The sequence below is a fragment of the Cetorhinus maximus genome, chromosome 1, assembly GCF_964194155.1.
Source record: "Cetorhinus maximus chromosome 1, sCetMax3.hap1.1, whole genome shotgun sequence".
NCBI lineage: Eukaryota > Metazoa > Chordata > Chondrichthyes > Lamniformes > Cetorhinidae > Cetorhinus > Cetorhinus maximus.
The window spans coordinates 196,632,316-196,655,153 of NC_135879.1; the positions used below are offsets into that span (position 1 = coordinate 196,632,316).

Sequence of the window (22,838 nt, forward strand, 5' to 3'; positions counted from 1 at the left end):
ATGAGTTCTCACTACCGAAGGGACTGAATCTTTAAATTCTTCCAAAAGAATGAGTTCCTTAAGAGCTGCATAGGTTGTCTCTATTTTTAACGCCCATATCTACCGGTCAAATTTACTTTGTTTTACTCTTTCAAACTCAAGATAAGTTTGCCCAAGCTCATATTGAGATGCGACTCTAAATTCAGGAATCAGACCATCAGTTCTTGAGGTTTTACATTAAACTAATTGAAACATTTTATTAATTTACACAGGTTAAACATACATATACACATGGCTACAAATTACTGCATATCATAACTTTTAACAAATTCCCAAACTAATCTCCATTAAGGCAACAGCAACCCACAGACTTAACCAGATACCTGGCAAAGCATTTTCACCTTAGGAATTCAAAATGAGGTTCTTTCACTTTGGTTGCTGTGGAGCCAGTTGGAGGCTTTAGCTGCCTTTTAATCTCACATTTCCTTCCTCTGCTCTGTTCACCCAAAAACTGCTGAAGTTAAACCTACCACCACTGATTGAATTCAAATTCGCATTGTCTCACTAACCTCTTTGAACTTCACTTTTTAACATTGAAACCTTTTTCATAGTATCAATTTTATTAGAAATATAAACATATTGCTTGGTAGCTGTGAGAAAGGCGTCAGTTTTCACCCCACTTCTTGAATGCTTCATTCAAAAAATGCAAATGCACGCTATCTCTCTTCCATATCAAAACTAGTACATATCAAAGCGCCCAGACTAGCTGACTTCAATCCAATTAAGACACACCTGCAGACTAAATCTCTATTTTAAAAGAAAAATATTTTCCAAAATATTACATACATTAATAGCTTCATGACACTCATATTCCTAAGTTCCTGCCTGTATGCTTCAGAAACCAACTCATATGCACTCAAAATATGCTTTTTCACATCATAATTCACTGACATTTCTTCTGATAGCGAAGCACAAACCTCATGTGCCCTACCAACTAACGTAGATGATAATAACGTCCAGTTTTCTTGCGGCAATTTCACCTGTTTAGCTAGCTTCTCAAATGAAATAAAGAATGCTTCAATATGTTTTTCCTCAAACTTTGGAAATGTTTGTACAAATTTAAACATCTCCCCACTGGGTTATACGCTGGCGATGATTCCTTCTTCACCTACTGGCGTCTCTTTTTTAACTGCCAACATTTTCAGTTGGAATTCTCTCTCTTTTTCTCTTTCCTCCTTCTCTATCTCCACAATTTCTAATTTCCTTTCCTGTTTCCATTCTCTCTCCTGCCTTTCTACCAGTTCTCTTTTAAAAGCCATTCCTCTGTCTTTTGCTTCTAATTCAAGCTTTTTCAGTTCAAGAACAAAGAACAAAGAAAAGTACAGCACAGGAACAGGCCCTTCGGCCCTCTAAGCCTGCGCCGATCATATTGCCCGTCAACTAAAACATTTTGCACTTCCGGGGTCCGTATCCCTCTATTCCTATCCTATTCATGTATTTGTCAAGCTGCCTCTTAAACACCACTATCGTACCTGCTTCCACCACCTCCTCTGGCAGCGAATTCCAGACACTCACTACCCTCTGCGTAAAAAACTTGCCCCGCACATCTCCTCTTTAGTTTTCTCCTCTCACCTTAAATCTATGTCTCCTAGTAATTGACTCTTCCACCCTGGGAAAAAGCTTCTAACTATCTACTCTGTCCATGCCACTCATAATTTTGTAAACTTCTATCAAGTCGCCCCTCAATCTCCGTCGCTCTAGTGAGAACAATCCGAATTTCTCCAACCTCTCATCAAAGCTAATAACCTCCAGACCAGGCAGCATCCTGGTAAACCTCCTCTGCACCCTCTCCAATGCCTCCATATCCTTCTGGTAATGTGGCGACCAGAATTGCACAAAATATTCCAAGTGTGGCCTAACCAAGGTTCTATACAGCTGCAGCATGACTTCCCAGTTTTTATACTCAATACCCCTGCCAATGAAGGCAAGCATGCCATATGCCTTCTTGACTACCTTATCCACCTGCGTTGCCACTTTCAGTGACCTGTGGACCTGTACACCCAGATCCCTCTGCCCGTCGATGCACTTAAGGGTTCTACCATTTACTGTATAATTCCTGCCTGTATTAGACCTTCCAAAATGCATTACCTCGCATTTGTCCGGATTAAACTCCATCTGCCATTTCTCCGCCCAAGTCTCCAACCAATCTATATCCTGTTGTATACTTTGACAATCCTCTTCACTATCTGCAATTCCTCCAACCTTAGAGTCGTCTGCAAATTTACTAATTAACCCAGTTACATTTTCCTCCAAATCATTTATGTATACTACAAACAGCAAAGGTCCCAGCACTGAACCCTGCAGAACTCCACTAGTCACAGCTCTCCATTCAGAAAAGCACCTTTCCACTGCTACCCTCTGTCTTCTATGACCAAGCCAATTCTGTATCCATCTTGCCAGCTCACCTCTGATCCCGTGCGACTTTACCTTCTGTACCAGTCTGCCATGAGGGACCTTGTCAAAAGCTTTACTGAAATCCATGTATATAACATCCACTGCCCTTCCATCGTCGATCATCTTTGTCACTTCCTCGAAAAACTCGATCAAGTTAGTGAGACACGACCTCCCCTTCACAAAACCATGCTGCCTCTCACTAATACGCGCATTTGCTTCCAAATGGTAGTAAATTCTGTCACGAAGAATCTTCTCCAGTAATTTCCCTACCGCTGATGTAAGGCTCACCAGCCTGTAATTTCCTGGATTATCCCTGCTACCCTTCTTAAACAATGGAACAACATTGGCCATTCTCCAGTCCTCTGGGATCTCACCCGTAGCCAGTGAGGATACAAAGATTTCTTTCAAGGCCCCAGCAATCTCCTCCCTAGCCTCCCTCAGTACTCTGGGGTAGATCCCATCTGACCCTGGGGACTTATCCACCTTAATATTCTTCAAGACGCCTAACACCTCCTCTTTTTTGATCCCAACATGATCCAGGCTATCTACACACTCTTCCCTAGACAAATCGACTGCTAAGTCCTTCTCTTTGGTAAATACTGATGAGAAGTATTCATTTAGTATCTCTCCCATTTCTTCTGGCTCCACACACAGATTCCCACCTCTGTCCCTGAGTGGGCCTACCCTTTCCCTGGCTACCCTCTTGCTTTTTACATATGTATAAAAGGCCTTGGGATTTTCCTTAATCCTGGTTGCCAGTGACTTTTCATAACCCCTTTTAGCCCTCCTGACTCCTTGCTTAAGTTTCTTCCTACTTTCTTTATATTCTCCACGGGCTTCATCTGCTCCCAGCCTTCTAGCCCTTACGAATGCTTCCCTTTTCTTTTTGACTAATCTCACAATATCCTTCGTTATCCAAGGTTCCTGAAACTTGCAATGCTAATCCTTCATCCTAGCAGGAACATGCCGGTTCCTTTGCTTGTTCAAATTCAAGCATCTTCATTTGTAACTGAAGCCTCTCTCCTCCAGCTGTGACTCACTAGTGACAGATTTGACTTCCAACTGTAGACGGTGTGCTATACTTTTAATTATATCTGATTTCCTAGCCCCCTATGGGGGCGGAGGGGGGGAGGCGATGGCATAGTGGCATTGTTGCTGGACTAGTAATCCAGAGACCCAGGGTAATGGTCTGGGGACAGGGGTTCATGTCCCACCACGGCAGATGGTGGAATTTGAATTCAATAAACAAATAATCTGGATTTAAAAGTCTAATGATGACGATGAAACCATTGTCGATTGTTGTAAAAACCCATCTGGTTCACTAATGTCCTTTAGGGAAGGAAATCTGTTGATCCTTATGTGGTCTGGCCTACCTGTGACTCCAGACCCACAGCAATGTTAACTCTTAAATGCCCTCTGAAATGGCAGTCTGGCAAAGCCTCAAAAAGGGAATGAAACCCGATGGGCCACCTGGCATCAACCTAGGCACCGGAAACGACAACGGCAATCACAGCCCTGCTGACCCTGCAAAGTCCTCCTTACTAACATCTGGGGGCTAGTGCCAAAGTTTTGGAGAGCTGTCACACAGACTAGCCAAGCAACAGCCTGACATAGTCATTGTCATGGAATCATACCTTACAGATAATGTCCAGGACTCCCTGGGTATGTTCTGTCCCACTGGCAGTGCTCCTCCATGTTGAACATCACTTGGTGGCAAGGGTACAGAATGTACTCTGGGTGGGGGACTTCAGGACTTTCGGCGGCACCACTACTGGCCGAGTTCTAAAGTTCCTAGCTGCTAGACTGGGGTCTGCAGCAGGTGGTAAGGGAACCAATAAGAGGGAAAAACACCAAGCTGCCTGCCACAGATGCATCTGTCCATGATCTATCGGTAGAAGTGACCATCGCACAGTCATTGTGGAGACGATGACCTGCCTTCACATTGAGGAGACGATGACCCACCTTCACATTGAGGATACCTTCCATTGTGTTGTGTGGCACTGCCACTGTGCTAATTGGGATAGATTTCAAACAGATCTAGCAGCTCAAGACTGGGCATTCATATGGCGCTGTGGGCCACCAGCAGCAGCAGAATTGTAATCGAACACAATCTGTAACCTCATGGTCCGGCAAATCCCCCACTCCACCATTACCATCAAGCCAGGGGATCGATACTGACTCAATGAAGAGTGCAGGAGGGCATGCCAGGATCAGCATCAGGCATACCTAAAAATGAGGTGTCAACCTAGTGAAGCATAGGACTACTTGCGTGCCAAACAGTATAAGCAGCAAGTGATAGACAGGGCTAAGCGATCCCACAGCCAACGGATTAGACCTAAGCTCTGCAGTCCTGCCACATCCAGTCATGAATGGTGGTGGACAATTAAACATCTCACTGGAGGAGGAGGCTCCACAAATATCCCCATTGTCAGTGATGGGGGAACCCAGCACATCAGTGCAAAAGATAAGGCTGAAGCATTCGCAACAATCTTCAACCAGAAGTGCTGAGTGGATGATCCATCTCGGCCTCCTTCGGAGGTCCCCTGCATCACAGATGCCAGACTTCAGCCAATTCAATTCATTCCATGTGATATCGAGAAACAGCTGAAGGCGCTGGATGCTGCAAATGCTATGGGCCCTGACAACATTCCGGCAATAATACTGAAGACTTGTGCTCCAGAACTTGCCGGGTCCCTAGCCAAACTGTTCCAGTACAGCTACCACACTGACATCTTCCCAGTTATGTGGTAAATTGCCCAGGTATGTCCTGTACACAAAAAGCGGGACAGATCCAACACGGCCAATTACCGCCCCATCAGTCCACTCTCGATCATCAGCAAAGTAATGGAAGGGGTCATTAACAATGCTATCAAGCGGCGCTTGCTCAACAATAACCTGCTCACTGATGCCGTGTTTGGGTTCCGTCAGGGCTACTCAGCTCCTGACCACATTTCAGCCTTGGTCCAAACATGGATAAAAGAGCTGAACTCCCGAGGTGTGGTGAGAGTGACTGCCCTTGACATCAAGGCAGCATTTGACAGAGTGTGGCATCAAGGGGCCCTAGCAAAACTGGAGTAAATGGGAATTAGTGGGAAAACTCTCTACTGGTTGGAGTCATGCCTATCACAAAGTAAGATGGTTGTGGCTGTTGGAGGCCAGTTACCTCAGCTCTAGGACGTCACTGCAGGAGTTCCTCAGGGTAGTGTCCTAGGCCCAACCATCTTCAGCTGCTTCATCAATGACCTTCCTTCCATCATAAGGTCAAAAGTGGGGATGTTCGCTGATGATTGCACAATGTTCAGCACCATTTGTGACTCCTCAGATACTGAAGCAGTCCATGTTCAAATGCAGCAAGACCTGGTCAATATCCAAGTTTGGGCTGACAAGTAACATTCGCACCTCACAAGTGTCAGGCAATGAGCATCTCCAACAAGAGAGAATCCAACCATCACTCCTTGATGTTCAATGGCATTACCATCACTGAATCCCCCACTATCAACATCCTGGGGAGTTACCATTGTCCAGAAACTGAACTGGATTAGCCATATAAGTACTGCGGCTACAAGAGCATGTCAGAGGCTAGGAATTGTGCGACGAGTAACTCACCTCCTGAGTCCCCAACGCTTGTCCACCATCTAAGACCATAAGACATAGGAGCAGAAATTAGGCCATTCGGCCCATCGAGTCTGCTCCACCATTCAATCATGGCTGATAAGCTTCTCAACCCCATTCTCCTGCCCTCTCCCCGGAACCTTTGATCCCCTTACCAATCAAGAACCTATCTATCTCAGTCTTAAATACACTCAATGACCTGGCCTCCACAGCCTTCTGTGGCAATGAATTCCACAGATTCACCACTCTCTGGCTAAAGAAGTTTCTCCTCATCTCCGTTCCAAAAGGTCTTCCCTTTACTCTGAAGCTGTGCCCTCGGGTCCTAGTCTCTCCTACTAATGGAAACATCTTCCCCACGTCCACTCTATCCAGGCCTTTCAGTATTATGTAAGTTTCAATCAGATCCCCCATCATCCTTCTAAACTCCATCGAGTATAGACCCAGAGTCCTCAAACATTCCTCATATGTTAAGCCTTTCATTCCTGGGATCGTTCTCGTGAACCTCCTCTGGACCCTCTCCAGGGCCAGCACATCCTTCCTGAGATACGGGGCCCAAAATTGGTCACAATATTCTAAATATGATCTGACCAGAGCCTTATAAAGCCTCAGCAGCACATCCCTGCTTTTATATTCTAGTCCTCTCGAAATAAATGCCAACATTGCATTTGCCTTCCTAACTACCGACTCAACCTGCAAGTTAACCTTAAGAGAATCCTGGACTAGGACTCCCAAGTCCCTTTGCACTCCAGATTTCTGAATTCTCTCCCCATCTACAAGGCACAAACCAGGAGTGTGATGGAATATCCCTCACTTGCCTGGATGAGTGCAGCTCCTACAACAGTCAAGAAGCTGGACACCGTCCAGGACAAAGCAGTCCGCTTGATTGGCACCACATCCACAAATATTCACTCACTACCACCGACACACAGTAGCAGCAGCGTGTACCATGTACAAGATGCACTGCAGGAATTCACCGAGGCTCCTTAGACAGCACCTTCCAACGCCAGACCACTACCACTTAGAAGGGCAAGGGCAGCAGATAGATTGGAACACCACCAGCTGGAAGTTCCCCTCCTGGTCACTCACCATCCTGACCTGGAAATATTTCTCCATTCCTTCACTGTCACTGTGTCAAAATCCTGGAACTCCCTTCCTAACAACACATGGACTGCAGCGGTTCAGGAAGGCAGCTCACCACCACCTTCTCAAAGGCAACTAGGGCTGGGCAATAAATGTTGGCCCAGCCAGCGAAGCTCACATCCCCTGAATGGATACAAAAACAAACCCAATTTTAACTTAACAGCCAATTCTGTAAACTTACTTTTGGTTATTTTTTCCAATTCAGTCAGAGTAATATGTTCTACTCCCAGACAAGTCTTGGCAATTGCCAAAGCCATCTTGCAGTCTCACCGCTTCTAAAATACCTCACTATCTCCTGAATTCAAAGTGCTTCTCGTACTCGTAACGTTAAGATTCAACAATTCTATACCAGCCAAGGAATTAGATATATTTTCATCCCGCTAGAGTCCCCAATTGTTATGACCCAGCAGTTGATAAAGGCTGTTATTTAAAATCCCAGAGGGAAACTTTAAACAACTGTCATAACCTATATTTTCAAGTGGTATGTTTTGAGTCACAACTGTAAATTCAGAAATAAGACCACCAGTTCTCGAGAAGCTTTTATATCAAACTACAAGAGACACTTATTAATTCACCCAATTAAACATATACACATGGCTACAAATTACTACTATCATAACTTTTAACAAATTCCCAAACTAATCTCCAATAAGGCAAGAAAACCCATAGACTTTAAGCAGACACCAGGCAAAGCATTTTTACCATACAAATTCAAAATGAGGTTCCTTTCACTTTGGTTCCTTTGCAGACATAGTGGTAGGCTTACAGGCTTTGATGTTACATGCCTCTGCCCTGCACACACAAAACTACCCTTCTGTTATACCCAACACTCCACTTTGAATGCAAGTTCTCATTGTATCACCAGCCCCTTTGAACTCAACCTGTTCTAACAATAAAACCTCTTCCATAGTACCAATTTTATTAGTAATATAAACATTGCTTGGTGTCTGCTAGCTGGATGCAAGATTTCACTCTCCTCTTGAGTGGTCTATTCATCAAATTGCAAATGTACCTTTCCCTCTCAGTTTACATCTCAAAACTGGTATACATCAAAGCACCCAGACTAGAAGGTTTTAATCTAATTAAGACATACCCACAGACTAAACCTCTATTTTAAAAGAAAAATAATTTCTAATAACCTTATATACATTAATAGCTCCATGACACTAATTTAAACTTGAAACTAGAATGTCAGTTTCGCCTACTGTTACATAGTAATTATGAATAAAGAAAATAATAATTTCAGGAAACAATCTTCATGCCATAATCATTTGTTCAGTGACTGCTTCTGTAAGCCATTTATTAGAGAACTAAGGGAATTTCAACCTGTGTACTCTCAGCTTGTAAGAATTTTGTGCATACGATTTTTATTGGATTGAATGCAGATTGTCACAATTGAATACCTGAATTTTCTCCTATCTCCTTCATCTGTGGTTAGTTCAACATATGGGATTGCATTGGAAATCATTGTTAATCAAGATTACTGCTATGACCAGTACCTCTAATAGTTGGTGAAAGTTGGTCTATTGTCTTGGGCAGAATTTCAGCTGCCACACAGCGGGCCCAGTTTGCATGCAGGCATTGTTGAAAGCCTTGAAATTTGCTGGTGGGTCAGGAATCCTGCACGATTCTTCCCACTTTGCAGGCACATTTGGAGACAAGTGGGAATTTGTTTCCTGAGCTATGTGTAACTTGGTCAACAAGGTGACAACACAGGTAGAAGCCATTGTTCAGTGAAACTCACAGACTTAGAATCATAGAATTTTACGATGGTTACAGCACTGACAGAGGCCATTCAGCCTATCATGCCTGTGGCAGCTCTCTGCAAGAGCAGTGCACCTGGTACCACTCTCCTGCCCTTGCCCCATAGCCCTGCAAATTTTTCCTCTTCAGTTAATAACCCAATTATCTTTTGAAAGCCTCAATTGAACCTGCCTTCAGCACACTTTCAAGTAGTGCATTCCAGATTCTAACCACTTGCTGCCTAAACAAGTTTTTCCTCATTTTGCCATTGCTTCTTTTGCCTATCATCTTCAACTGTTGTCCTCTGGTTCTTGATTTTTCCATCAATGGGAACAGTTTCACCCCAACTACTCTGTCCAGACCCCTCAAAATTTTAAATACCTGTATAAAAACTCCTCTCAACCTTCTCTTCTCCAAGGAAAACAGACCCAATCTCTCCAATTTATCTTCATAACTGAAGTTCCTCATCCCTGGAAGCATTTTCATGAATTTTTCCTGCACAGTCTCTAATCCCTTCAAATCCTTACTAAAGTGTGGTGATTTGTGTACAATTACCCTCAGGACCCTCTGCTCCTGCACTCCCTTTGGAATTGTAACCTTTATTTGATATTATTTCCCCATTCTTCCTGTCAAAATGAATCACATCACACTTCTCTGCATTAAATGTCATCTGCCATTTTTCCATCCATTTCACGAACCTCTCGATGGCCTTTTTCCAGTTTAACACTATCCTTCTCATAGGCCATAATGATATCATCTGCAAAGTTTGAAATTGTGCCCTGTACACCAAAGCCTAAGTCATTAATATATATCAGGAGGAGCAGGGTTCCCAACACTGATCCCTGGGGAACTCTACTATAAACCTTCCTCAGTCTGAAAAATAACCATTCACCCATTCTCTCTATTTCCTGTCGCTTAGCCAATTTCGTATCTATGTTGCTACTGTCACTTTTCTTCCATGAGCTCAAACTTTGTTCACAAGTCTTTTATATGGCACCTTATCAAATGCCTTTTGGAACAACTCTGAGCCAAATCCTTGGGCTGCACACATTCAATACGGATATGGTTGTCTGGAACTGCAATGCAGTCCAGAAACTCCTAACTACCCGCAGCTACCACACGCCAACTGCCTCGCCATGTCTATCTCAATGGCTCACTTATTTAATTAGCTAAAACTATTGTTCAATTGATTATTTCAGTTCTATAGATTAATTAGTTTATCTTGCTTCATTAATTTAATAAAGTATTAACTCTGGGTTTGACACACCTCCTTGGCTTGAAGAGCAAAGATAAAACTGTAATACTCAACAACCTACCTGCTGTCCTGTGATGTCTCTCCTTAATTTTCCTTTAGTTGATTTTTAAAGCTCTGATTCCTGACTCAGTGTCCCTCTTGTTCTCCCTCCTGCTCCACGTGGGACCACTCTCAGGGCTGGTTTTATCCTAGGTCTCCTCCTTGGCTTTCCGACAAGTCCACTCTTGTTCTCTCACAGTCCACACGTGAGCCTCGTTTTATCCTGAATCTCTCCTATCGCAGATCTGGTTTTATCCTAGGTCTCTCTGCCCACAGGTCCACCCTGTAGCATGGTTTTATCCTGGGCCTCCCTTCTTACAAATACAATGGATACTATCCATGTCCCTAGCTAAGCTCTTCCAGTACAGCTACAACACTGGCATCCAACCAGCAATGTGGAAAATTGCCCAGATATGTCCTGTCCACAAAAAGAAGGGCAAATCCAACCTGGCCAATTACCACCCCATCACTCTACTCTCGATTATCATCAAAATGATAGAAGGGTTTGTTGACAGTTCTACCAGGTGGCATTAACACAGTAATAATCTGCTGAATGACACTCATTTTGAGTTCTGTCAGGGTCACTCAGCTCCTGACCTCATTACAGCCTTGGTCCAAACATGGACAAAAGAGCTGAACTCCAGAGGTGAGGTGAGAGTGACTGCCCCTGACGTCAAGGCAGCATTTGACTGAGTGTGGCATCAAGGAGTCCTGGCAAAACTGAAGTCAGTGGGTATTGGGGGAAGACTGGTTGGAGTCATACTTGGCACAGAGGAAGATGGTTGTGGTTGTTGGAGGTCAGTCATCTCAGTCCCAGAACATCGCTGCCCAACTATCTTCAGCTGGTTCATCGATGATCTTCCCTCAAAGATCAGCTATCTCAATATGGGGAAGCAGAGTGCCTCAGGCTTTGTGGGATGTTGCTTTTCACATTTGCTACTCCTGGACAAGACTAAGGCGGCCAGACGGGCACACATTGTCAGTGGCCATCAAGGTTTCCGCAGCCTGAATGGCTTTGCCTCTGGCTTCTTCCAGGGATCTGCACTGACATTTTCAGGATCTCTCAATTTACTGCTCACAGGTGCAAGCCCCAGATGACTGAGGCCTTGTTTGCCATGACCACATGCTGGTCCACATTTACACTGATGAGGCTAGTCAAACACGGAGGTCTCTTGCATTTGTCACTGTGACTAGATTCCCATAGGCACAAGGAGTGATGGACTGCACACATGTGGCAATCAAGGTACCCTCAGATCATGCTGGAGTGTTCATCAATCATCCCTCAATGTTCAGTTCGTATTTCACAATTAGAATATTATCAGGTATATTTTTACAAGCTATTCTGGAAACCGCCATGATTTGTTCATTGTAGAGTAGCCACATCTCACACAGGTTTTTGCACCTCCAGGTATCGTGAGTGGCTGGATCCATAGCATTTAGGGCAACCCTCTGAGGATCTGGCTGATGACACTAGTGAGGAACCCTATCACTGATGCAGAGGAATGTTATAAGAGGAACAATATGACCACAAGGGCAGCCAAAGAGCAAGTTACCTGGTGCTTATGATACAGTTCACATACCTCAACATATCAGGAGATGCCCTTCAATATTTCCTATTGAAGGCGTCCAGAATGGTTGTAGTCTGCTGTCCCTTCAACATCACATGACAGACAGGACTGGAACTGGAGGAGGAGAAAGATGCAGTTTGATTGGCACCTTCAGAAAAGGAGGAGGAAGAAGAGGAGATAAAGGAGCCAGCTATGGCCAGGGTGCTTGAGGTCACTAACCTAGTTGCCAGAGAAACCCACGATGGCCTCGTAGACACAACTTCAACTAATTTCAGTGAAGCCATATGGCAGTGCAATCATATGCCCTGTGGCCTCCTGTCCAACACAAATCATTTCCGCAGTTCAAAATCCAGCTGTTATATTGAAACCCTTTTCTCATCTTCCAATCTGGTTATGCCATTCACCTGAGGGCTACTATCCATGTGGCATTCACAACGTAACCAAGCCGAGGCCAAGAGAATGAGGAGATCAAATAAAGTGTTTTGTTCATTGAAATAAACATAACTATAACATCATGAGCATTGTTATACATACCCAAGTAAATCCCTTCTGCAACTATTATGTTTTCTCATCCATTTCCTATTACTCCTGCATGGTGTAACACCTGTGTTTTCAGCAGAGCTGGAGGCAGGGTGCCCGTTCCCTGCTCAGACACATGAGACACTTGTGGCAGATACCCTATGGATTTTGGAGTCTGTGAGGGCCCCACCAAAGACTTTTCCACCAGAGACTCTGTCTCTGCCTGAAAATGGAGGAGCAAGGGATGAGGTGGAAACACCTTCAGAAGAGTCCCCACTAGGTGCCCTTTCTCCTCTTCCCTCTCATGATCCACGTCCACCTCTCTGGTAGCCAAGAGTTGGTGAGCTGCATTTCAGTGAGGTGTTAAGCAAGGCTTTCCTCGATCTTGTGTAAAGTGCCATTGAGTGTGTGCAGTTCATGGGTCTGGGCTAGCATACACTTACCATGACTATTTCCCTATGCAGTGGCCAATCTTTCCATGGAGGTGGAGATTAGCAAAAATGTCTGAGACATCATGGGACTCCTATTAGAGATTAACTCATCCAATCTCTCTCTGCGTTGCCTCTGGAAATGCGGACAGAAGCACACATTGCCGTTCCAGATCTACCCTTTTCATCGATGAGCCCTGAAGCTCAGCTTCTGTGGCCAGCTGAGCATTGCTTGGAATGTCCTGCACCCTCCTGAAAGGGACTCTCCACTGCTGTTACTGTTGCCAGCACCTGTTCATGCTCACATGTGATGTCATCATGCAACAATCAGGTTATTTCTACTGCAGTACCCACCGAAATGTACCCATCTGTGCTGATGGAGGGTGAAAATGAGTCATGTAACAGTACATTGTCAGATTGCTGGCCCTTTTTTGAGGACTCCTCAGCCTCCTCCCACTGTCTGCTCTTCTGTCACTCTTGAAGAACCTGCAGGAGATAAAAGATTTATTGCTAACATAAGGAAAGAATTCACACTGTACATTGCGCATATCAAAAATTTCAGTTAGTGGTGATACCAGTTCAGCATGAATGAGTATTATGTCCCAGTTGGCAGTGTGCTATCTAATGCTGTCACCAGGAATGTGGGAGACCCCATCTCTCTATCACCTATGCCCATGGACTATGCCACTCTGTCTATGTCCCACCTGGTTCTCTGCCTCTCCCTGGAGTTATGCCCGCTGAGAGAAAGCAAAGAGCATGGGAAGTGGAATGTGTGGAGAGGATGGAATAAGAACATTTGTGGAGGGTAGCGACTGTGAGGGATGGATGCAAGGTGTTGGTAAGGTAAAGGTCAGTGTGAGTGTTGGGTGTTCAGATGGGGATGTGAGGAGAGAGGGTGGAGGTGTCTTATTTTGCAGGAGAAGGCTGGGGAAGACTTGAGTGTGGGGGTTGACATGTAAAAGTGTTATGCCTTTCATCTTTCCTTCCCTTATTAGGTTCGTAAAACATTTGTAACACTGTATGTGGCTGAGAGGGGCCACATTCTTGCTGCTTACTAACTCAGCGACCTCCAGCTACACCTGCTTGGTTTGGGCAGCTAGTCTCTTCCTCTTGTGTGTGCAAAACAAAACTTCCCTTTTGTTCCTTACTGCCTCAAACTAAAAGATGCATCAGTCTATCTGGAGTCTTCCAGAGGATGCAAATGTCTTCCTGTCATCCCTCTTCTTTCTGCTGCCTTCAGCAGCAATGTTGGCTGTAGCCATTCAGGCCCTGTTAGGGTCCCTTTAAATAGAGATCCTTCTTTTGACAGAATACAGGGCATTACCTTGATCTCAAAATCTGGAGTCACAAGGGAGGATATTCTTTAGGGTTTGAGAGCTTTGGGATGGCTTTAGAATCAGGTAGCGCTGAGAATGCAGTTGTGAGCATGTGAGCAGTTTGAGGGAGTACCAGCATCTTTGAATGGGGAGAAATTCTTGTAAAGGTTCGTCCTGAAGTCCAATGGGAGCAGGTGCATTGGAGGCTATTGTTTCTGGGGATGCTGGGACCTCCAGTATTGGGAGGCTGGGTGTGGCCCAGAAAAATAGGACCCAAACTGGCAATAGCCCCTTTCGAACCATGAGATCTCAACCCTGCTCCTCAGCCCTGTTCCTGCTTCTGACCCATCCACAGCTCATTTCATGCCCTTAGGTTTCCTCCACCATCCCACATTCCCCATAATTAACTAATGCCTGTCTTAACATTCTTGCACTAAAGCATTTAAGTGCAAATCTCCCACTTTAAAAATTAATTAGAAATTCAAGATCGAGGTTTGTTACAGCCTCCGTAGTGACCGATAACTTTTAAAAAGAAACATGAATTCCCAGTGTCCAACTTAAAGGAATTGCGTGGCAAGATTTCAAGTTTTAAGAGCTTTACTGTAACACACAAACTAAAAGCAATATTGACTAAATTCTATTTCAGTAGGCAATTTATACTCAAACTGCAGAAAAGATCCCTCATTTAACATTTTAAATGACTGAAAATCTACCTCTGTGGTTATACTTTACTCTGTCCCTAAAGTGGACACTTGATTCACCCGGAACCATTCCAAAGTGATTCTTAGCTCCCAAGAACTTGTTTTCCTTTCTCAGCGAGGTAGCTCCCATTTCTTGAACTGATTTACATGGCAAGGGACAAATTGGAGATTCTTTCCTCTAGCCAAAGCTAGGCAAATCTCCCAGTCCCATTTAAATCCTCATGAAACCAGTCTCTTCAATCCAAGTGCGAGCTTCCTCTTGCATTCTTGCATGGTGAATGATAGAGAATTGCTGTCTCTATCTCTCAGCTCTCTCTCTTCCATGGACCCTTGAAGACTGATACTGTCTGTGAGTTTCAGTAATATTTTAAAAAAGCACCCTGCAAACTGATTGTATAATGGCTCCTTATGGACTCTTCCCCCTCTCAAAGCCCATCTTCATGGCAACATGAATCACGTGGGCCTTGTATCCAGGTAGAAATGCTAATTAGCTGTCCTGGAAACTTGACTTCATTACCTTGAAACTAAATAGACAGATTAGAGTATAAACGTTTGCAAAACCTGACATTCGTAAACACCTTCCTGGGACTTTGGAGACAAATAGCCTAGCCACTGTCAGCACAGATGCTTTGATAATTGTTTACAGGCATGTACACCTTGCACCTTCTTCTCACTAAGACAACCTGGGGGCCCCTTTAATCTTTAACAATGATGCCACCCAGGTTTGTTGTCAGCAGGATTCAGAGCAGGTCATATCCTCTTTATTTGTCCATTTTATGCTAAATTAAAGAGGCAGCCTAAAACATTTTTTTTATAAAACCTCGCATTTGTAACAGATTGTGTAATTCCCTTATATGTACTCCTGAAAAGCCTCAGTAGCACAGAAGCAGAAAACACACTGCACTGTTAGTTTTAAAAAAAGAAAGATTTGCATTTTCACAACCGCAGGCCATTTCAAAGTGTTTTGCATCCAATGAAGTACTTTTGAAATGTAGTCCTTGCTGCAGTGCAGGAGCAGTGGAGTGAGGTTGCTGACATAGTACAATAGATTTCCTCTACTCCCTAGTCTGAAAGTGGATGGGATAGCAGAGGAACAGGAGGAACAACTAGATGATGAGTATTACTGTCTCCTCCACTACAACATGAATGATTTTCCTCTGAATTCCTACTAGCTTCTCCTTTCTCACTTTGTCACATGAAAATGTCTTCAACACCTGGATTCTCAGCCTAATTCTCTGCTATCCACCCATGTTGCAGACGCTCCTTGAGACTGTTGTGTGAACTTGATGATAAGCCCAAGGTAATGATCCTAACTGCTGTAAATGAAGAGAAAGAACTAGTAAGGGCCTCTTCTACCACTAAATCTCCCTGATAGTTTAGCTGTTAAAGGTCTCAATTTCAACTAAGACTTTTAATCCATAACTTCTTCTAGTTTTGGGGGCCCTATGACCCCTTTAAAATTTCTTTTAACCACTTCTGTTGCTGCAACATGGCCCTGCTTTAGCACCATTTGTATTTTTCTGGCGCTAGCGGGAATTTGATTAATGACTATCTCATGACCTCCACACCAGGAAACTAAGCCTTGGCCATTGGTGGATCATTGTGTTGGGCAGAAGTCCCACTCTCAAGTCTAGGAATGGGCAAAGATAAATTGGTTTAATGTTTCATTCAGAAGAAAATGCTGCACTGTCTTGGTGTTACACTGAAGTGCCTAATATATATGCTCAAGTCTCTAGACTTGGACTTAAACCCATGAGCTTCGGACCCAGAGGCAAGAGTGCTACCACTGAACCACAGCTGACAAAGGCATAAATAGCAAAGGCATTATAGCAGCGCAGGATGTGCTGCTCAGGAGATCTAGGGGACACAGCGCGGGGCCGGCCTTAAAGATCCAGCACAGACAACTCCACAAGCTAAACCAAACCTGTCTTTTTGCCATCTGGCTCAACTTCTTGCCTACTTAATATTGCAATGACCTGAAGTTGCTAAGCTGCAGCGTCCATTCATTTGGTGCCTCCAGCTTTCCAATAAGGTCATGATGAGACCAAATCCTCAAATAGATCAGGTCACTTATGTACTAAATCAGGCAAGAAATAATAAAACATAATTATATGACTGACAATAGGGCTGAGATTTTACCAGAAGTTCCCAGTGGCAGGCGGGGCTGGAAAATCCCAGCCTAGGCTATGATCAATAGTGATAGCTTGTTTGACATAACTGTGCTAAAGTTTCCCATTGTCCCCACAGGAAAATGGATGCCAGACAGAACCACCTCCGAGAACAAACTTTTCCTCTACAGCTAATCAGGTGATAATGTGGATCTATATTTTTTCCATAGGTTCTCAATGATTAACAAACATTGTGCAAATACTTATAAATACCATTTAGAGAAGAATTGGACAGTATTTTTACTATGTGGAAAATACATCCTTCAATGATGGCTGCTGTCAAGTGTGTAGATTATTTAATCGCACAAATATATGATGACAAAATTCATTGTCTATTTTATTTGACTTTTCTGTCACAGCCCTTACAGGCGTAAGATGCCAAGTTCAAAAAATGGTAAAAAAATTCAAGATCTTCCTTGCTGCACCATGAGATTTATCTTCATTTCTATCCTAATTATTTTGATTTGTTCAGCTGTCTTCAGTTATTGCTTGTGGAATTCCAATTCTTACTTAATGTTTTCTTACATCTTTTGAAGTATTTTTGCTTAACCTTTCTTCTAACCACTTCAAAGCTTACTGCGGTCTAGGTCTTGCTGTGCTTTTCAAAGCAGAATTAATTTTCTTCATGCTGTGCAATAACTTATATAATATATTTACTTCTACTTCTGTTACTTATATGTTTCTGATTAATGTTGAGGCATTTCTCATGGCTCTAAGGTTAGCTTTTTCAAATTCCTATACTAGCACATTGTTGTCCTTGGTATTTAAAAAAATAAATTGCTCTAAAGATGTGAGCATCATGGCAACGCCAGCATTTGTTGCCTATCCCTAATTGTCCTTGCGAACATACGCATTAGGAGCAGGCAGGCCACTCAGCTCCTCGAGCCTGCTCCTCCATCAATAAGACCATTGCTGATCTGATTTTTCCACCTTCCCTCCTACCCCCTATAACCTTTCACCCCCTTACTTATCAAGAATCTATCTGCCTCAGTCTTAAAAATATTCAGAGACTGCTTCCACCACCTTTTGAGGAAGAGAGTCCCAAAGACTCACAACCCTCTGTGAGAAAACATTTCTCCTCATTTCTGTCTTAAATGTGCAACCCCTTATTTTTAAACAGTCACCCCTGATTCTAGATTCTCCCACAAGAGGAAACATTCTTTCCACATCCACCCTGTCAAGACCCATCAGGATCTTGTATGTTTCAATCAAGTCGTCTCTTACTCTTCTAAACTCCAGCGGATACAAGCCTAGCCTGTCCAACCTTTCCTCATAAGACAACCTGCCCAATCCAAGTACTAGTTTAGTAAACCTTCTCTGAACTGCTTCCAATGCATTTACACCTTTCCTTAAATAAGGAGACCAATATGGTACACCGTACTCCAGATGTGGTCTCATCAATGTCCAGTATAACTGAAGCATAACCCTTGCATTCAATTCCCCTTGCAATAAACAATAACATTCTATTAGCTTCATAAATTCTTGCTGTACCTGCATACTAACCTTTTGTGATTCATGCACTAGGACACCCAAATCCTTCTGCATCCAGAGGTCCCCAGCATCGCAGATGCCAGTCTTCAGCCAGTTCGATTCACTCCACATGATGTCAAGAAATGGCTGAAGGCACTGGATACTGCAAACACTATGGGCCCTGACAATATGCCAGCAATAGTACTGAGACTTGTGCACCAGAACTTGCTGTGCTCCTAGCTGAGCTGTTCCAGTACAGCTATAACACTGGCATCTACCCGATAACGTGGAAAATTGTCCAGGTATGTCCTGTACATAAAAAGCAGGACAAATCCAACATGGACAATTACTGCCCCATCAGTTTACTCTCCATCATCAGTAAAGTGATGGAAGAGGTCATCAACAGTGCAATCAAGCGGCACTTGCTGAGCAATAACCTGCTCACTGACACTCTTTGGGTTCCACCAGGGCCACTAAGCTCCTGACCTCATTACAGCCTTGGTTCAAACATGGACAAAAGAGCTGAACTCCAGAGGTGACTGCCCTTGACATCAAGGCAGCATTTGATTGAGTGTGGCATCAAGGAGCCCTAGCAAAACTGGAATCAATGGGAATCAGGAGGAAAACTCTCTGCTGGTTGGAGTCATGCCTAGCACAAAAGAAGAGGGTTGTGGTTGTTGGAGGTCAATCACCTCAGTCCAGGCCATCACTTGTCAGGAGGTGAGTTATTCGCCTCAGGATTCCTAGCCTCTGAACTGCTCTTGTAGCCACAGTATTTATATTATTATGACCAGGATAGGAGGAGTGTGCGAATTATCAAGCCCCACTACACCACAGGCTGTAGCATTTAAATGTTTAATTTTCTCACCAAAATGGCTAATTGTTTATACTTCTAGTACCTAGAAGAAAAGGAACTATGGCCAGGCTTCTTTCAAAAAATTCAGAGTGATTAATTTATTATAAAACAAAGTTCCTTTTAAACAGGTTTCAAGAGCTGGTTGACACACAATTGTAATCTGCAAGTGTAACTAACTAACCCTTTTAAACTTCCCCTACACATACACAGACACACAAACACAGACAAACAAAAGACACACTGGTAATCTCTGCAGAGTTGGGCGGATGGGATAAAACTTTCTTAGAAAGGGGAGAAAAAAAATTAAATTTCACAGAGGTTCGATGTTGTTGGCCCGAAGTTCCCTCGGGTGAAGATGTGCTGCTGAACCCAGCAGATGTCATTAAGTTCACCAACAATGCTTCACCGTGGAGAAGAGTATAGCAGGACCAATTCTTCCTGTCCTAGCTGGAAAGTCCAAAATTGTGCAGACAAGCTACACTCAGATGAGGATTATCTGGCTACAGGTCAAGAACCATGCATGGTTTCACAAAGCAGAGAGGGCAAGAGAGATAGTCAGGGGAGCCTTCAGTTCTCGGTCTTTCCCCAGTAAAACTGAAAGCAAAACCACAGGCTCAAAGTTAAGGTTTGCCTCTGCCATGTGATTGCCTCTTTGTCATCCAGCTTTTCATTAATTAAAACTTTGGAGTTCAAAACAAACAAACAGCTCCTTCTCAAGTACCATATGGCTCAGGTGACTTCTTGGAAGAAACATGTTGTTGACAGTGCCAAGGTGAACTTATGACCCTTTTTAAAAAGAACTCTCGGGCAGTCTCCATATGTGGTAACCTCCAGGATGTTGATAGTGGGGGATTCAGCGATAGTAATGCCATTGAATGTCAAGGGACGGTGGTTAGATTCTCGCTTCTTGAAGATGGTCATTGCCTGGCACTTGTGTGGCGCAGAATGTTACTTGCCACATGTCAGCTCAAGCCTACTTATTGCCCAGGTCTTGCTGCATTTGGTCATGGATTGCTTCTGTATCTGAGGAGTCCAGTGGATTAAACCTATTAGCTGAAGACTGGCATCTATGAAGGTTGGGACATCAGGAGGAGGCTGAGATGGATCATCTGCTTGGCACTTCTAGCTGAAGATATTTGGAAACGTTTAAGCCTTGTCTTTTGCACTAATGTGCTAGGCTCCTCCATCATTGAGGATGGGGATCTTTTTGTAGACTGCTCCTGCAGTTAGTTGTTTAACTGTCCACCATCTTTTACAACTGGATGTGGCAAGATTGCAGAGCCATCTGACTGTTGGTTGCTGGATCATATGCTGCTTCTGATGTTTAGCATGCATGTAGTCCTGTGCTTCACCAGGTTGGCATCTTATTTTTAGGTATCTCTGGTGCTGTTCCTGGCATGCTCTCCTACATTCCTTATTGAACCAGGGTTGGCTCTTTGGCTTGACAGTAAGGGATAATCTCAGCCATGAGGTTACAGATTCTGGATGAATACAATTTTGCTGCTACAGATGGCCCACAGCACCTCCATGGATGCTCAGTTTGAGCTGCTGGACTTGTTCGGAATCTCCCCTATTTAACAAGATGGTAGTATCATGCAACACGATGGAGGGTGTCCTCAATGTGAAGCTATGACTTTGTCACCACAAAGATTGTGAAATGGTCACTCCTTCCAGTATGTCATGGGCAGATCTGTCTGTGATAGGTAGATTAATGAGGATGAAGTCAAGTCGGTTTATCCCCCTTTGAGGTTCTCTAACCACCTAGTCAGACTGGCAGATGGGCAGCTTGGTCAGTGGTTGTGCTACTGAGCCACTTTTGGTGATGAACACTGAGGTGCCCCAATCAGATAGCAATATCAAATCTGCCAATATGACCTCTAGATCCAAATTGCTCTGCAATGCTTATTTTATTAACCAGCTGGGGGGAATTAGTAACTACTAAATCCAACATGACATCTGTTGTAGTAGCCTCTCATAAGCTGTGTGGGGCATCAATCCATGACTGCCTCAGTGAGTTTCTTTGTATTCTTGCCCCTCCTTTCAAGTGGTTCCTGATTGCTGTACTGCTGGAATCCCCTGCTCCCTGTCATTCTGTTCAACTTATATTGCTGGATATAGCGATTAATGATTTACCGTCTTTGTCATTATTCGTTTCTATCCATATTATTTAAATGTTGTCCTGTTCTGTGATTATCTCCTATCTTTCGATGGCTGATAGACCTGACCTTGTGAAATATTTTATACCCTCTAAGCTGCAGTCTTGGGCAGTTTCTGCTGTCAGCCATATTTCTAAGATGCCAATAACATTAATATTCTAAATAAATGACTTATATTTTACTATATTTAGTGGGAAATCTTTGATGCCTACGAGGAGGTATTAGCAAAACAAATGGCCAAGAAAGAGAAGTCAAAGCCTAATACTATGAAAAAAAATGAAGGATCTCAGAAAAAATTATCAGCTCTTGAAAGCACGGTAAGTGTTCTGTCATTCCAAACGAAAATCCTAGTTAATGCCTCACACAGGCTCTCTGGTGCACTACACAAGAATCAGCTGGAAAGCAAAAATAATTATGGAGTTTTTTTTTCTATTATCAATCATCTACTTTAATTTCTGTTCCCTGTCCCATGTACTCTCACCATCCTCGCAAATACAAGGAGCTTATGGACTCCTTTGCCACTAATATTGAAACCAGGTAGGTGCCTTTGCTGCTTTGTACCTTCCATTTGCGTATCAAGCAAAATCTCCCCTCGGCGTCTTCCTGTTAGTAGGACTTGTTCAGGCATGCTTAGGTTTTAAAAATTTTACCTATTTTGTTGCTGAAAGTGCGAGCTGATAATGGTGCAGCTGGGGCAACGAGACACCTGGAACCCAAGTGAAGTACTGGGCAATAGTATATCTCCTTAACCAATGATTTAAAGACTTTGCATCAGTGTTTGGATGGAATATATTCCAGATTGCTAAGGGAAATAAGAGTCAAAATTGTGAAGGTTCTGGGGCAGGATTTTTAGGTCGGCGTGCAGGTGCCCAGCAGCGGACGCTAAGCTAAGCGCAGGCATGGGGAAGCACGGAATGAAAGCTCCCTGAAGACAGAGAGCTGCCTCAGGGAGCTTAAGAATTTAAAAGCAATAAAGAAAGATTTCAAAATTCCCCAAACAAATCCACACTTTAGAATCAGTCTCCTGAACATATACATGATGAAAATTCTGTCCATACATTTTTACTTTTTAAAATTTAATAACGGAAACCTCATCCTACTCTTGGATGAGGTTTCATCAAAAATGCAAAGTTCGCCTGGCCGATTCGCCCGTCCGCCAACTTCAAGGTTCAACAGACCATGAAAAATCAGGGACAATTGGAAATTTAAAGGGCTTAATTGTCAGTGGGCACGCATCCGACTTTCACACGCACTCACCGACTGAAATATTGCGCAAGCGCGAGATGACGTCGGGACGCTCGCCTGACATCATCATGTGCTATTTTATGCCTGCGCCTCGAGCTAAAAACTCTGCCCGTGGCCACAATCTTCCAATTTTCCTTAGTTACAGGGGTGGTGCCAGAGAGTGGAAGGAATGCAAATGTTACACACTTG

At 43.6% G+C, this 22,838-nt stretch overlaps 1 protein-coding gene across 1 annotated transcript in view; it reads left to right on the plus strand.

Moving 5' to 3' along the window:
- dnai1.2 (dynein, axonemal, intermediate chain 1, paralog 2) overlaps positions 1-22,838 on the plus strand; it is a 332,040-nt gene that overhangs the window by 81,276 nt on the left and 227,926 nt on the right. Inside the window, exons 8-9 of the mRNA XM_078538947.1 lie at positions 17,002-17,061; positions 21,596-21,721. Of these exons, the coding sequence (XP_078395073.1) occupies positions 17,002-17,061; positions 21,596-21,721 (186 nt within the window). The remainder of the gene's footprint in view (positions 1-17,001; positions 17,062-21,595; positions 21,722-22,838) is intronic.